The sequence below is a fragment of the Capra hircus genome, chromosome 13, assembly GCF_001704415.2.
Source record: "Capra hircus breed San Clemente chromosome 13, ASM170441v1, whole genome shotgun sequence".
Classification (NCBI taxonomy): domain Eukaryota; kingdom Metazoa; phylum Chordata; class Mammalia; order Artiodactyla; family Bovidae; genus Capra; species Capra hircus.
In genome coordinates this window covers 74,769,414-74,785,553 of record NC_030820.1, presented here as the reverse complement: position 1 = coordinate 74,785,553, position 16,140 = coordinate 74,769,414, and the positions used below count along the sequence as shown (strand labels likewise).

The window sequence follows — 16,140 nt, the reverse complement described above, 5'->3', positions numbered from 1 at the left end:
GCTGCTGTGGATGGTGTTGTTGAAGTGGAGAAAGAGGATTACCGTGATGTGGGTGATGATGATCGCTTCCGCTCCCTCTCTGCCCAACAGGCTCTTCCTCCAGACATCCGAATGGCTCACTCCATCACTCTCTCCAGACTCTGTCCTAAGGTCACCTCTCCAGAGAAGAAGCCTTCTCTGACTACACCATCTAGAAAAGCGCTCTTCCTCTGCACTCTGTCTCTTTCCTATATTTTCTTTTTTTTTTTCCATAGCACATGAAATTTCCCAACATGTAAGTTTTCCAACAGGAGGGTTTTGTTTTTTTTTCCCCTGTTTTGGCCACTTCCATATCCTCAGGGGCTAGGGTAGGTCCCCAGTATACACTTGCTAATGAAATGACCAAGGACTCACTCCGGCCCACACCCCATGCTGAGCCTGTTGCACACACTTCCCAGGTCATCATCCGAATTGGTCTCCAGGGAAGTACTACTGCTCCCTTTGGCAGATGAGAACTCTGAAGCTCAGAGAGGTAGAGGCACTGGGCTCAAGTCACACAGCTGAATGGCAGAGCCAGGAGTGAATTCTAGTTCAATCTCAAAGTCTGTGCCTTCAGCTCCTGCTCTAGAAGGCAGAGAGTATAACGTAGAGCCAGAAGTGAGAAATTCAGTCAGAGGCTGCATTTATAAGAAATAGTGCCAAGGGCATGGTTGGGTGGGAAGATAACAAAGGCCATAACAGCTGACATTAATTGACTTCACCATATGGTGAGCAGTTTTATAAACTCTCACCACTTAACTCACTTAACCTCATTATCTTAACGCCCTTAAACTCATCCTCAGGGCCTCCTCCCTCTGCTTGTACAACCCTTACCTTCTAAGTGGGTCACTTTTTCAGACCTTGGGTGCCTCTTTAGTGGAATACTATTTTATCACCTAAAGGCCAAGAGCTGGGCCACCTGATATCTCCACCTGCCTCTTCCAGCTCTGGGCTTACTTGTACTTGGGTTTGGCCCGTGAATCCGCTGGCGGTGTGTGACATCAGGACCACATGTATTCACCCATGGGCTGCGTGCATCTCATATGTGCTAAGTCGCTTCAGTCATGTCCGACTCTTGTGACCCCATGGACTGTTTAGTAGAGGGGCTTTATTAAGTAGCTTTGGATTGTCTTAATTATCCAGTTAGAAACTTTTGTTTTAGATAACCATGCTATAAAATTTTGAAAAACAGCAAAAAGGGGAAACAAAAATATCAAAAAGTGTTTAACCAGGGACAGTCCTGGCAGCGGGGGAACCTTGAATGGGTCAGACCCATCCTCCTCCAGGGAGGCTGCTGGCAGCCCGCAGTGAGAAGGCCCGGCTCCAGGGAGCGTACTTGGTGCCAGGCACTGGGCTCCGTGTGTTGTATATATCATCTGACAAGTGTTTATGGAGTGACTTCCAGGTGCCAGGCAGCTGTGAACTGAACCGAAATGTCCCTCTGCCCACAGCTCCATCACTGCCTCATCAGTGCCCACAAGGACCTACCAGCTTCCATTATTGTGTCAGGGGTCAGCTGAGGATATGGGGGCTCTGAGAGGCAAGGTCATGTTCCAGGGACCCGCAGCGAACCAAGGTCCAGGAGGGTGCTCTCAGTGCAGGGATGACAAACTACCACCCGGGGGCCAAATCCGGCTGCCACCCGCTTTGAGAATAGGATTTCGTGGAAATGCTGCCCCGTCCACGTGTGTCTGCTGTCTCTGTGGCTGCTTCCATGCTTCCGTGGCAGCCGGACCGCAACAGAGACCTGCAGAGCCTGAATTAGTGCCTCTCCAGCCCTTTACTGGAGAAGGCGATGGCACCCCACTCCAGTCCTCTTGCCTGGAAAATCCCATGGACGAAGGAGCCTAGTGGGCTGCAGTCCATGGGGTCCCTGGGAGTTGGACACAACTCAGTGACTTCACTTTCAGTTTTCACTTTCATGCATTGGAGAAGGAAATGGCAACCCACTCCAGTGTTCTTGCCTGGAGAATCCCAGGGACGGCGGAGCCTGGTGGGCTGCCATCTATGGGGTCGCACAGAGTCAGACGCGACTGAAGCAACTTAGCAGCAGCAGCAGCCACCCCTTTACAACAGACGTTCACCAGCCCCTTGTTCTATCCACTGCAGACATCCCTGCTTTTGAAGAAATACAATTTGCCTCATGATTCCATGGACCAGACATTCCCTCGGTTTCTACTGTCCTGAATTTCCTTCCTCTTTTTTTCTCCTCTCTGTACGCGTTCAGTTACAAAGAGGACCTTCTGTCTTGTAAACAAAGATGAAAGTAACACTTACCCAGAAGGGCTGTTAGGAACTGAAAGGATGTTCTGCATGTGAACTGTGCAATTCCAGAAGATTCTGAGTAGATCAAATGCCCCGTCATGATGCTTCTGTCTTTTTTCCCTGAAACTCCTAAATGGGATGCTGAAGCCAGATTGTGTTTTCCTGGAGACCCCTGCATGTCCCCATGGAGACGGGGCTCCAGGGGCTGATGTTCCCTTCTCCGGTTGAGGGTCCTGAGAGTGTGTCAGGTCCCTCCCCTGCCCGGGGTAGTGGGATGGTAATAGGAGCTGGATATCCCCTCCCAAGCTGAGTGTCTTCTCTCTGCCCAGCTCCCAACACAGAGACAGTGCCCTTGCTGACGTGGAAGAGGGCCCAGGACACGGTGCCCTGGAACATCATCCTTCTCCTGGGAGGGGGCTTTGCCATGGCCAAAGGCTGCGAGGTAAGAGGGGCATGTGGCAGGCAGCTTGGGGAGGTGAGCGCCCGTCCTGGGGCAGCTGCAGGTGTGGGACAGAGTGAGCCCCACTGGCCGCACAGACGCCCCATCTCCCACGTGGGGGTGATCACAGCTCCCTGCCGTGCCTGGTGCTGCCCAGAGAGAGAGGAAGATGGTACAGTGTGGGACCTCAAGGAGCTGGCAGTGAGCATTGTGCCAGTACTGCTAATACTAATATCATGACCCGAGGGTCCTGTGAGAACAGAGGACAACCCTAGCAGGCTGACCCTGCCACAGGCACTGTTCATCATGCTCTACACATATTAGTGTATTTAAACCTCCCAGCAAGCCTATGAGGTGGATGCCACCATTATCCCCATTCTGTAGATTAGGAAACTGAGGCACAGACAGGTAAAGTAACCTGCCTAAGGCCACACAGCTATGTCCTCAGGATTAGAGGCCAGGTAGTTTGGCTCTAGAGCCCAGATATTATGAATATTAACTACTTGGTGTTACTATTAATGCGGTTCTAAAGGGCCGTGTGAAACTCCAATACTTTGGGCACCTCATGCGAAGAGTTGACTCATTGGGAAAGACCCTGATGCTGGGAGGGATCAGGGGCAGGAGGAGAAGGGGATGACAGAGGATGAGATGGCCGGATGGCATCACCAACTCGATGGACATGAGATTAGGTAAACTCTGGGAGCTGGTGATGGACAGGGAGGCCTGGTGTGCTGCGATTCATGGGGTCACAAAGAGTCAGACATGACTGAGTGACTGAACTGAACTGAACTGAAAGGGCTCTATGAGCACGGAGGCAGAGCCAGGACTAGACTGAGGTGAGCGAGGCACTGACAGAGAAGAATTTTGGGAGGCACACGTTTTCAGCACAGCCAGACCTGCTCAGCGGAAGTGCAGCCTCAGTGTCCAACATGTAGTAACCTATTAGCTCATGAAATCTCCACACTGACCCTCAGGGCTAGGGAATATTTTTATCCCCATTTTACAGGTAGGAAAACTGAGGCTGGGAAAATTAAGCAGCTCTCTTAATGTCATGCAGTTGCCCTCTGCTTGGGCGCTGAGGTTCGAACTCTAGTCCATCTGATTTCAGAGTCCAGCCTCCTAACACTCACTCTTGAGAACTTCCCAAGTGCCAGGCACCGCGGGAAGCGCTATGCAAATATTGACTCGCTAATCTTCAAAGGCACCGCTGAAGTAGATGTTGTGGTCATTCTCCTTTCAAAGATGAAACAGAGGCAACTCAAGGCTGAATAAGTTGCCCATGTTTGTGCAACCAAAAGCCGGCAGAGTTGTATTTGAACCCACAGCTCATGAAGTTGGGCCCCACCCTACCCCCAGATTTCAAAACCACAGCTGGTTAAGGGTCAATCGGAAATTAAGGTAAAAGAAAGCTGAAATTACTTCTCAGATTGCTTACTTTTTAAAATTCAGGATTTTAAAAATATTATTTATTTATTTTTATTTGGCTGTGTTGGGTCTTTTTTAAGTCATTCAAGTCATGTCCAACTCTTTGCAACCACATGGACTGTAGCCTACCAGGCTCCTCTGTCCATTGGATTTTCCAGGCAAGGGTACTGGAGTGGGTTGCTATTTCCTTCTCCAGGGGATATTCCCAACCCAGGGATCGAACTTAGGTCTCCTGCACTGCAGGCAGACGCTTTACCGTCTGAGCCACCGGCCTTAGCTGTGTCACACAGGATCTTCCGTGGCAGCACACCAATTCTCCAAATGTGGCACACGGGCTCCAGAGCATGAGGGAACACAGCTCACAGCGGGCAGAGCTGGGATTTGAGCTTGTCAGACTCCTCTCACTACTGCCTCTTGCTTGGGACATAGCAGGGAAGGCTTCCAGGAGGAAGTGGCATGTTAGCCAGGTCTTAGGAGGCCGTGCAGGGCAAAAGTGGAAAGCATGGGCAGTGGACTCAGACCACCTGGGCTGGAGTCAGTCCTCCACCTCTGAGCTGTGTGCCTCCATTTCCTAATCTGTAAAATGGGCACAGTAATGGTGCCCATCGCATAGAGTTGTGACAGTTACTAAGTGGATTGGAAAAGTGGAGGTTCTTGCCCTGAGCAACTCGGTGGAAACGGTGCCATTTAATGAGAGGACATGGCCCTTGCCTCACCCTGAGCCTGACCCGCACCCCAGAGACTTCTCTGTGCTCGGAGTGGTGGACAAAGCCCAGCTCGCAGTGGAGGCTGGGCTGCAGGACCGCTGAGCATGCTGGGGAGGCCAGTCTGGCTCCCGGCCCAGCCTTGGGCAGCCAGCCGGAGTTTCTGTGCAATAAAGACTTTGTGTGACAGCGGCCCCCTCCCCCAACCCCTGCTCACACCATCCCCTCCCCAGGCGGCCTGTCCCAGGAGGGACCAGAGTGCTCATGGCACGTCCTATTTCCCAGCCCCGGCCCAGTGCCCTCGCCAGGTCACTGCCAGGCCTCCCGGGGCTTGGAGGCGCTCGGACCAGGCCCACAGGGAGCCTGGATGTGTAGATGCCCACCTGCTGGTTCTGAGGGGCTGGAAGCAGACCCCAGTGCTTGCGCTGAGCTTGAGTAACTTGCTTAAACCTGCCTGATGCTCTCGCCAGTCTCCTCCTGCTGCAAAGCTGTCCATGCCTCCCCCACGTAGTTAGACTCTAGTCTGAAGGTTTGCCTGGACCTCCAGACAACAGCCCCGCTCCCAGCCCCCTGTCCATGCCTCCCCCACCTAGTTAGACTCTAGTCTGAAAGTTTGCCTGGACCTCCAGAGAATAGCCCCTGCCCCCAGCCCCTGTCCATGGCTCCCCCACCTAGTTAGACTCTAGTCTGAAAGTTAGCCTGGACCTCCAGAGAACAGCCCCCGCCCATCACCCCAACATCAGCTCTTATCTCTGTCCCCTCAGGGCTCCTCTCCAGCCCCACTGGCCTGCTCCTCGGCCACACTAAACTCGTTTGCACCCCCCAGGACCTTTGCACCTGCTTCCTCTCTGCCGAATGCTCTCCCCTGAGATCTCTGAGTCCTTACCCTCAGGTCTCGGCTTCAAGGTCACATTCTCAGAGAAACCCTCTCTGGCACCATATCTAAGGTAGCCTCCGCCCGACACCCAGCACCTCCCTCTCTCATCACCCTGAGTACTTCCTGTAGCCATAGCTACCCCTCAGGCTGTGGGCTTCCCTGGTGGCTCAGTGGTAAACGAGCTGGCTGCCAGTGCAGGAGGTGCAGGTTCACTCTCTGGGTTGGGAAGACCAGCCCCCACCCTGGAGAAGGAAATGGCAACCCACTCCAGGATTCTCGCCTGGGAAATCCCACTGACAGGGGAGCCTGGCCAACTACAGTTCACGGGGGTCACAAAAGAGCAACTAAACACAGCAAACAACAACTCGCCCCCCCTACCCGCCGCAGGCAATCCTGTTCATTTGTTTATTGGTGTCTCTCTTACTAGAATGTAAGCTCCATGAGGGCAAGGACCATATCTGTCTTCTCCATTGCTCTTCTAGGCATCTAGAAAAGTCCTGGTACTTAACATGCTCTCTCAGTAACCATTTGTTGGCCATGACCTGTAAAATGGGATGTTCTGAGGACGGATGACATGAAGGATGGCAAGTACCTGGCAGGCGGTTAATGCAGAGGGCTCACCACTTTTATTGTTGTTATAGTTTTACTGTCTCATGAATTAAAAATTGGTCTAATTCTGGCACCTTCATGCATATCTCGTTTAATCTCTATCTACAACAATCTACAAATATATTCAGGTGATACAAGTTGGTATTAAATCAGGGTGGAACAGACCCTATCATCAGTTCAGTTCACTCACTCAGTCATGTCCAACTCTTTGCAACCCCATGAACCGCAACACACCAGGCCTCCCTGTCTACCACCAACTCCCGGAGTCCACCCAAACCCATGTCCATTGTGTTGGTGATGCCATCCAACCATCTCATCCTCTGTCGTCCCCTTCTCCTCCTGCCCTCAATCTTTCCCAGCATCAGGGTCTTTTCAAATGAGTCAGCTCTTTGCATCAGGTGGCCAAAGTATTGGAGTTTCAGCTTCAGCATCAGTCCTTCCAATGAACACCCAGGACTGATCTCCTTTAGGATGGACTGGTTGGATCTCCCTGAAGTCCAGGGGACTCTCAAGATTCTTCTCCAACACCACAGTTCAAAAGCATCGATTCTTCGGTGCTCAGCTTTCTTCACAGTCCAACTCTCACATCCATACATGACCACTGGAAAAACCATAGCTTGGACTAGACGGACCTTTGTTGACAAAGTAATGTCTCTGCTTTTGAATATGCTGTCTAGGTTGGTCATAACTTTCCTTCCAAGGAGTAAGCGTCTTTCAATTTCATGGCTGAAATCACCATCTGCAGTGATTTTGGAGCCCCCAAAAATGAAGTCTGACACTTTTTCCATTGTTTCCCCATCTATTTGCCATGAAGTGATGGGACCAGATGCCATGATCTTCGTGTTCTGAATGTTGAGCTTTAAGCCAACTTTTTCACTCTCCTCTTTCACTTTCATCCAGAGGCTCTTTAGTTTTTCTTCACTTTCTGCCATAAGGGTGGTGTCATGTGCATATCTGAGGTTATTGATATTTCTCCCAGCAATCTTGATTCCAGCTTGTGTTTCTTCCAGTCCAGCGCTTCTCATGATGTATTCTGCATAGAAGTTAAATAAGCAGGGTGACACTATACAGCCTTGATGTACTCCTTTTCCTATTTGGAAGCAGTCTGTTGTTCCATGTCCAGTTCTAACTGTTGCTTCCTGACCTGCATACAGATTTCTCAAGAGGCAGGTAAGGTGGTCTGGTATTCCCATCTCTTTCAGAATTTTCCACAGTTTATTGTGATCCACACCATCAAAGGCTTTGGCATAGTCAATAAAGCAGAAATAGATGTTTTTCTGGAACTCTCTTGCTTTTTTCATGATCCAGCAGATGTTGGCAATTTGATCTCTGGTTCCTCTGCCTTTTCTAAAACCAGCTTGAACATCTGGAATTTCATGGTTCATTGTATTGCTGAAGCCTGGCTTGGAGAATTTTGAGCATTACTTTACTAGCCTGTGAGATGAGTGCAATTGTGTGGTAGTTTGAGCATTCTTTGGCATTGCCTTTCTTTGGGATTGGAATGAAAACTGACCTTTTCCAGTCCTGTGGCCACTGCTGAGTTAGACCCTACAGGCAAGTAGAAACATGTGTATTCTCCTGAATCCCTCATTTTCTGCGGGAGAGTTGTTATTATTGCTGTTCTTACTGTTCTTATCGTTTTATTGGTAGCATTATGAAGTAAGAGCCAGATTCTGAGTGCAAAATTCCAAACTCATTTCACTTATTTGAGCATATCACAACCTCTTTGTGCCTCAGTTTCTTCATAAGATATGGATGACTGTACTACTACTTCATCCCTGCCAGGTGGCACAGTGGTAAAGAATCTGCCTGCCAACGCAGGAGATACAGAAGACACAGGTTTGCTCCCTGGAGAGGGGCACGGCAGCCACTCCAGTATTCTTGCCTGGAGAATCGCATGGACAGAAGAGGCTGGCGGGCTACAGTCCCTGGGGTCACAAACAGCTGGAACAACTGGGCACACAGACCCCCACATCACCACTCCTTCGTGGAGCTGTTCTGAGGATTAATAAGTTAATGTTAGCAAAGTACTGAGGAGAGTTCTAAGCATAGAATAAGCACTGTATTAAGTGTTTATTAAATTAAATAAGTAATAGAAGCCCTGTTTGGTACTTTTATATATAGGAATTGTTTTTACCTGTACTTTGAAGAAAGCAAGGAGCAGAGACATTCATTAGGTTGCCCAATGCCACGCAGCCGGTAGCAGTACAGTGGTTTGAAGGCTCAGGCATGTGCGTGGAGTCTTTTCTTCTTTTCCTTTAATCAAGTTCACTGGCTCTCTCCACTTAAGAATTCTATTTTTTTAGTATCAGTCTTCTGTAAAATATTTATTACTTTATTGATTTATTTCATTTGGCCGCAGTGGGTTTTGGTTGTGGCATGCAGGGTCTTTAGTTGCATCTTAACCGCAGGACCAGCAGGGAAGTCCCTACCTGAGAATTCTTACGTCGAGTTGTGCACACACGGTTGAGCCTACTGTCTTTATGAAGCCTTTAAAGAGATTTTTCTAGGGTTTTCTATGGAGATTTCAACCTGAAACATTTCATTTCTACCATAATATCCTCCTTTAAGATCTGCTCCTTCTGTATATCAGCGAAATCAGGAAGAAAGGACCTCATAGAAGTGAGAAAGGAGGAGAAAGAAGGGTCACCGTCCTGCCAGCTCCGCCTTCCCCTCTCATGCTGCATCAGTGGCCTGAGGCACCTCTTGGCACCCTGGGGGCTGTAAGGAACAGTTTGACAACCACTACTCAAGGCAGTTTCTTGAGTGTCCCACCACTGCTGGTATCTCGTGACTGGATGCCACTAATGGCCAATGGCATGTTTGGGGCACTTACCTGGTACCCAAGCATTTTTATAAGAACTTTAGAGATTAGTTCCTTTTCCCCCAACCATAACCCCCTAAAGTGAAAGTTGTTCAGTCGTGTCCGACTCTTTGTGACCCCATGGACTGTACAGTTCATGGAATTTTCCAGGCCAGAATACTGAAGTGGGTAGCCTTTCCCTTCTCCAGGGGATCTTTCCCAACCCAGGAATCAAACCCAGGTCTCCCACATTGCAGGCGGATTCTTTGCCAACTGAGCCACAAGGGAAGCCCAAATGTTGAAGAACAGCTGCCCAATGTGGGGCTCGAACCCACAACGCTGGGATCAGGACTTCCACGCTCTACCAGCTGAACTAGCCGGGAGAGTCTGTAACCCCGAGGACAAGCACTACCGCATCTCAGTTTACAGATAAGGACCTGAGGCACAGAAAGGTCTAGTTACTTGCCGAGGAAGACGCAGCAGAATGGATGAAGGTGGGGGAACAAGTCTAATCGGATTCCAGAGCCCTTTCTCCTCACCTCCTGGGCATGCCACCTCTGCCCTTGCAAGTTGCTGGTCCTGGAGTCCCTGGGAAAACCTTGTGGTTGTGTGTTTCCATGGATTCCTAAGGGAACAGGAAAGGGCAGGTGAAGCCCCTTGAGTCCCCTCGAGAGCCCCTGGCTGGGGGGAGTCTCCTCTCTCGCGAAGCTGCCAGACCTCCCTCCGGCTACGGAAACTGAGCCAAGGCCCCTGAGTGGCTGTGGGGAGGTTGGCTGGAAGCCTGGCACCCAGAGGCCCAGCTACAGGGAAGCTCTTGGCTCCTCATTCATCCAAGTCATTAATATTCCCTCTCCCCAGCCCTTCTCCATTTAATTACACACACTGCCGTCGGTCTCTTTGCCAGAGCCATGGCCTCTGAGAAAAACTAGTGGCCCCATTTTTCCCTGCAGGGTTCCCTGCACCAGAGGAGCAGCCAGGGTCTGGACTCTGCCATACACTATAATTTCTAGGTTATCAAACAGTGCTGGTGTGAAAGAAGAACCTTACTTTTTATAAGGTCTCTTCTAGGGAATTATCTTTAAGCATTTATTATTCATTCCTTGAAGATAACTTTTAAGTCATGGTGTAGGGACAAATAAAATAATTTATTTTATTTGTATCAAAATAGTATACTATATTCTAGAATCCACGGTGAAAGCTTAGTTTTGGATAAACAGCAAATTTTCTATTCAACAGAAAAGAAATGCATACCTGTTCTCTGATAAAGCGAAGTGTGTTACTTCGAAAAGATATTGCACTGATAAAAGGGCTGTGGTAGACGTACACTTGGCTAAGTGTTAGGGGTCTAACCCAACCCTGGCCTTGATCCGCTCCTAAGCCTGGAACTGCTTTATCTTTGTCAACAAAACGACCTACAAGTGGCGCCGCTGTAACCTTATTGGATATTGCTGCGTGGCACCACCAGGGGGCAGCATCAAGCACAATTTTACATCCGTTTTCCTGCTTTGGGGACTTAACAAAGGTGCATTGGATTTTGGGTTATTAAGGATACATTTGAAGCCTGGAGGGCAGAAGCGGGAGAGTATCATTATGAAATACCTGCAAGTAGAGTAATTTCCTGGAGAAGTCAGCAGAGAGAGAGCTTGGAGATAATTCTGCAGCATTGATGGCAGGTGGAGTGGCAAGAATACACAGAAGAACTGTACAAAAAAGATCTTCACGACCCAGATAATCACGATGGTGTGATCACTCATCTAGAGCCAGACATCCTGGAATGTGAAGTCAAGTGGGCCTTAGAAAGCATCACTACGAGCAAAGCTAGTGGAGGTGATGGAATTCCAGTGGAGCTATTTCAAATCCTGAAAGATGATGCTGTGAAAGTGCTGCACTCAGTATGCCAGCAAATTTGGAAAACTCAGCAGTGGCCACAGGACTGGAAAAGGTCAGTTTTCATTCTAATCCCAAAGAGAGGCAATGCCAAAGAATGCTCAAACTACCGCACAATTGCACTCATCTCACACGCTAGTAAAGTAATGCTCAAAATTCTCCAAGCCAGGCTTCAACAATATGTGAACTGTGAAATTCCTAATGTTCAAGCTGGTTTGAGAAAAGGCAGAGGAACCAGAGATCAAATTGCCAACATCCGCTGGATCATGGAAAAAGCAAGAGAGTTCCAGAAAAACATCTATTTCTGCTTTGTTGACTATGCCAAAGCCTTTGAGTGTGTGGATCACAATGAACTGTGGAAAATTCTGAAAGAGATGGGAATACCAGACCACCTGACCTGCCTCTTGAGAAATCTGTATGCAGGTCAGGAAGCAACAGTTAGAACTGGACATGGAACAACAGACTGGTTTCAAATAGGAAAAGGAGTACATCAAGGCTGTATATTGTCACCCTGCTTGTTTAACTTATATGCAGAATACATCATGAGAAACCCTGGACTGGAAGAAGCACAAGCTGGAATCAAGATTGCCGGGAGAAATATCAATAACCTCAGATATGCAGATTATACCACCCTTATGGCAGAAAGTGAAGAGGAGCTAAAAAGCCTCTTGATGAAAGTGAAAGAGGAGAGTGAAAAAGTTGGCTTAAAGCTCAACATTCAGAAAACGAAGATCATGGCATTTGGTCCCATCACTTCATGGGAAATAGATGGGGAAACAGTGGAAACAGTGTCAGACTTTATTTTTTGGGGCTCCAGAATCACTGCAGATGGTGATTGCAGCCATGAAATTGAAAGACGCTTACTCCTTGAAAGAAAAGTTATGACCAACCTAGATAGTATATTCAAAAGCAGACATTACTTTGCCGACTAAGGTCCGTGTAGTCAAGGCTATGGTTTTTCCTGTGGTCATGTATGGATGTGAGAGTTGGATTGTGAAGAAGGCTGAGCGCCGAAGAATTGATGCTTTTGAACTGTGGTATTGGAGAAGACTCTTGAGAGTCCCTTGGAATGCAAGGAGATCCAAGCAGTCCATTCTGAAGGAGATCAACCCTGGGATTTCTTTGGAAGGAATGATGCTAAAGCTGAAACTCCAGTACTTTGGCCACCTCATGTGAAGAGTTGACTCATTGGAAAAGACTCTGATGCTGGGAGGGATTGAGGGCAGGAGGAGAAGGGGATGACAGAGGATGAGATGGCTGGATGGCATCACTGACTCGATGGACGTGAGTCTGAGTGAACTCCAGGAGTTGGTGATGAACAGGGAGGCCTTGGCGTGCTGAGATTCATGGGGTTGCAAAGAGTCGGACACGACTGAGCGACTGAACTGACTGAGCTGAACTGAGACGTACACTTGGCTAAGTGTTAGGGGTCTAACCCAACCCTGGCCTTGATCCGCTCCTAAGTCTGAAAGTGAAGTCACTCAGTCGTGTCCGACTCTTTGCGATCCCATGGACTGTAGCCTACCAGGCTTCTCAGTCCGTGGAATTTTCCAGGCAAGAGTACTGGAGTGGGTTGCCGTTTCCTTCTCCAGGAGATCTTCCCAACCCAGGGATCGAACCCAGGTCTCCCGCATTGCAGGCAGACGCTTTAGCATCTGAGCCACCAGCTGCTTTATCTTTGTCAACAAAACGACCTACAGGTGGCGCCGCTGTAGCCTTATTGCTATATTGCCGCGTGACACCACCAGGGGGCGGCATCGAGCAAAATTTTACATCCGTTTTCTTGCTTTGGGAACTTAACGAAGGTGCATTCGATTCTGGGTTATTAAGGATACATTTGAAGCCTGGAGGGCGGAAGGGGGAGAGTATCATTATGAAATACCCGCAAGTAGAGTAATTCCTGGAGAAGTCAGCAGAGAGAGAGCTTGGAGATAATTCCGTAGCATTGATGGCAGGTGGAGTTCGGAGTCAGAGAGGCGACAATCGACCTTGTCTTTACTGCCCTGGAGAGCTGTGGTCAGCTCTGGGCACTGCCCTTCATTAAGAGGTGCAGTGACAGTCTGGTATGTCCACTGGAGAGTACGTGGTGACAGGGCGCTTTGCAGGAGAATGTTAGTATACTGACTCCGTGGCCCTGAGTGCAAAACACATCTTAGTATTTTGGGGACACTGAGCAAGTCACAAAAACTTCGCCAAGTTAGGATTCCTTCTCTGTAACACAGGAAGGAATATTTACTTTGCTGAACGGTTAATGATTCTTATGCTAATGAATAATGATACAAATAATAATGGTAGTGTTTGTGTACCATCATTGTAATAATTATCATAAATATCTTTATTGTTGGTAATCCTATTCATTGTGCTGGTCTTTCCTGGTGGCTTGGTGGTAAAGAATGTGCCAGCACTGCAGGAGACATGGGTTCGATCCCTGAGTTGGGGAGGTGCCCTGGAGAAGAAAATGGCAACCTGCTCCAGTTTTCTTGCCTGGAGAGTCCCATGGACAGAGGAGCCTGGTGGGCTATAGTCTGGGGTTGCAAAGAGTCAGAAACTGACTTAGAAACTGAGCACTCACACATTAATTGTGTTGTATTTGACCTCTAGCTGATGCATGTTTTCTATTATATATGATATATATATCATATATATTATATATTTAATATGTACTGATACATAATCATTATAAAATTTAATAATGAATATTCTGTATAAATATGTTAATATTTTTGGAAGTGATAGCTATCATTGGAGGAATGAGAAGATTTAACATGGAGGTTCCAGTGCCCCTCTCCCACTCAAATGAGGGCTACCCAAACCAAATGAACTATTGGGAGAACCACATGGATTATTTGAAGGATCCAGGGGTTTGGGCCCTGGGCCTGTGGAGTATGGAGTAGAGGGCAGCTCGGGAAGCAGAGAGGCTGATTGAATATGTGACCTTGGGCAGCTGACCTACCCTCTCTGAACCTCAGTCAACCTGTATGTGAAAGAGTGTAGTTGTCACTCTTAGCCAGTCCTGACCCCCTCCCACGTGGCCCAGGCTCGGGGGTGGCAGGCGGCGGTAGGCTGGGTGTAAAGAGGTGCTCTTGCTTCCTCCCTCCGCAGGAGTCGGGGCTGTCGGCGTGGATCGGCGGGCAGCTGCACCCCCTGGAGAACGTGCCCCCGGTGCTGGCTGTACTGCTTATCACCGTGGTGGTCGCCTTCTTCACCGAGTTCGCCAGCAACACAGCCACGATCATCATCTTTCTGCCCGTCCTGGCGGAGCTGGTGAGGGTCCTTACAGGGTCCTGGGATGGGAGGGCAGCATCCCCCCCAACACAGGTTCACCAGTCTCTTCCTTGATCCTGGGAGCTCCACGGGGGCCACAATTGTCATCATTCTTGTCCAAAATGCATAAAAGTGTCAGAACTATGATTTTTTTAATACTTTTTTTTTTTCTCTAAGAAATGCATAAACAGTGAATATTTTCAAAGCACACCAGAGGGCCTCCTTTGGGAAAAGCAACCCGTGGTGACATAAAGAGTTTTCTAGGAAAACAGAAATGACCAAATATGGACTAAGAAGAAGTAGAAAATCTGAGTAGACAGATAACGATACCAGAAATTCTAACGGTAGGCAAAGCTCTAGCTTCCCTTTAAAGCAGAGTTTCTCAGCACTGTGGACAGTTGGGGGCGGAGAATTCTGTTATGTGAAGCTCTGCATTGTAGGATGTTCAGCAGCATCCCTGCTCTCTACCTACTTGTTTGGGCCATTTGAGAAGGACCAGGCAGAGGGCATGAGGTTTTAGAATTGTGATTCTCAATATGTGGTCCCAGCACATTTTCAAAATTCTCAAAATGTGGACCAGCAGCGTCAGCATCATCTGGGATCTTGTCAGAAATGCAAATTCTTGCCACCGCCAGCCTCCCACCCGCCCCCAGCCGAAACAAACCCCACACATGCTGACTCAGCAACTCTTTGAGAGATGGGGCCACCAGCCCTCCAGGTGACTCTGATACGCACTCAAGGTGGAGAGGGAGTGTTCTAGAATAATTTCCCCTGCCCGTCCTCCCTGATAAACCTGCGCGGGACCTTGGAACGTTTCTGACCTAGGAACATTCTCCTGTCTCCCTCTGTATGGTCCTCTTCTTGTCTGTGTGTCTTTCCTTCGGCCTGCGTGTCTATTTCTGGCTGCACTTCTCTCCATGTGCCTTTAAATTCACCTTCTCATTTGTTTCGCTTGTTCTCTGTCCCTCTGCGCATCCCTCTCCGGACGTCTCTGGCTCTCTTCCCGTCTCCCCATCTCTCGCCGAGCCCCTCGCTTTCCTCCCGTCTCCACCTCGCGTGTATTTCTCTGTCTCTGTTTCGGTCTCGTCCACCTCGCGTGTGGTTTCTCTGTTTCGGCCTCGTCCACCCCGCGTGTGTTTCTCTGTCTCTGTTTTGGCCTCGTCCCTGACCGCCGGGCCCAGGCCATCCGTCTGCGGGTGCACCCCCTGTACCTGATGATCCCGGGCACCGTCGGCTGCTCCTACGCCTTCATGCTCCCAGTCTCGACGCCCCCCAACTCAATCGCCTTCGCCTCCGGACACTTGCTGGTCAAAGACATGGTGAGTGCAGGCGTATTCCAGCAGAGGCCCTGAGCAGTGGGCGGGCCAGGGACCAGGGCAGGACTCCCGCTCTCTCCTGCAGGCGTATTCCAGCAGAGGCCCCGAGCAGTGGGTGGACCAGGGGCGGTCCCTTGGGTGGACCAGGGGCGGGCAAGGGACCAGGGCAGGACTCCCGCTCTCCCCCATAGGCATATTCCAGCAGAGGCCCCGAGGAGTGGGTGGACCAGGAGCAGGCAAGGAACCGAGGCAGAATTCCCGCTCTCCCCCGCTCCCCAATTCCAGAACAGGTCATTCTGAGTGGGACCAGAATTGATACTTCTAGCAAACACTCTGGGATGATTGCTTAGGTGATTTCAGGAAGTGCTGACTCGGCCGCTGCTTTCCAAAGTTTGCCTTGAAGATGAGGGCCTTCCCCTCTCTCTGGGCCACCCCCCCCCCGCCCGACCCCTACCATCTTCTGACTTGTTTGGCCAAGCGCTCCGGGCCGGGCAGCATCTCTAGGGGAGACGGAGCAGCTGACCACACCAGGG

At 49.5% G+C, this 16,140-nt stretch overlaps 1 protein-coding gene across 1 annotated transcript in view; it reads left to right on the top strand.

Annotated features, from left to right (window-relative positions):
- Positions 1–16,140, top strand: part of SLC13A3 (solute carrier family 13 member 3) — an 87,119-nt gene that overhangs the window by 68,432 nt on the left and 2,547 nt on the right. The window contains exons 10-12 of the mRNA XM_018057964.1: positions 2,613–2,725; positions 14,130–14,291; positions 15,473–15,610. Of these exons, the coding sequence (XP_017913453.1) occupies positions 2,613–2,725; positions 14,130–14,291; positions 15,473–15,610 (413 nt within the window). The remainder of the gene's footprint in view (positions 1–2,612; positions 2,726–14,129; positions 14,292–15,472; positions 15,611–16,140) is intronic.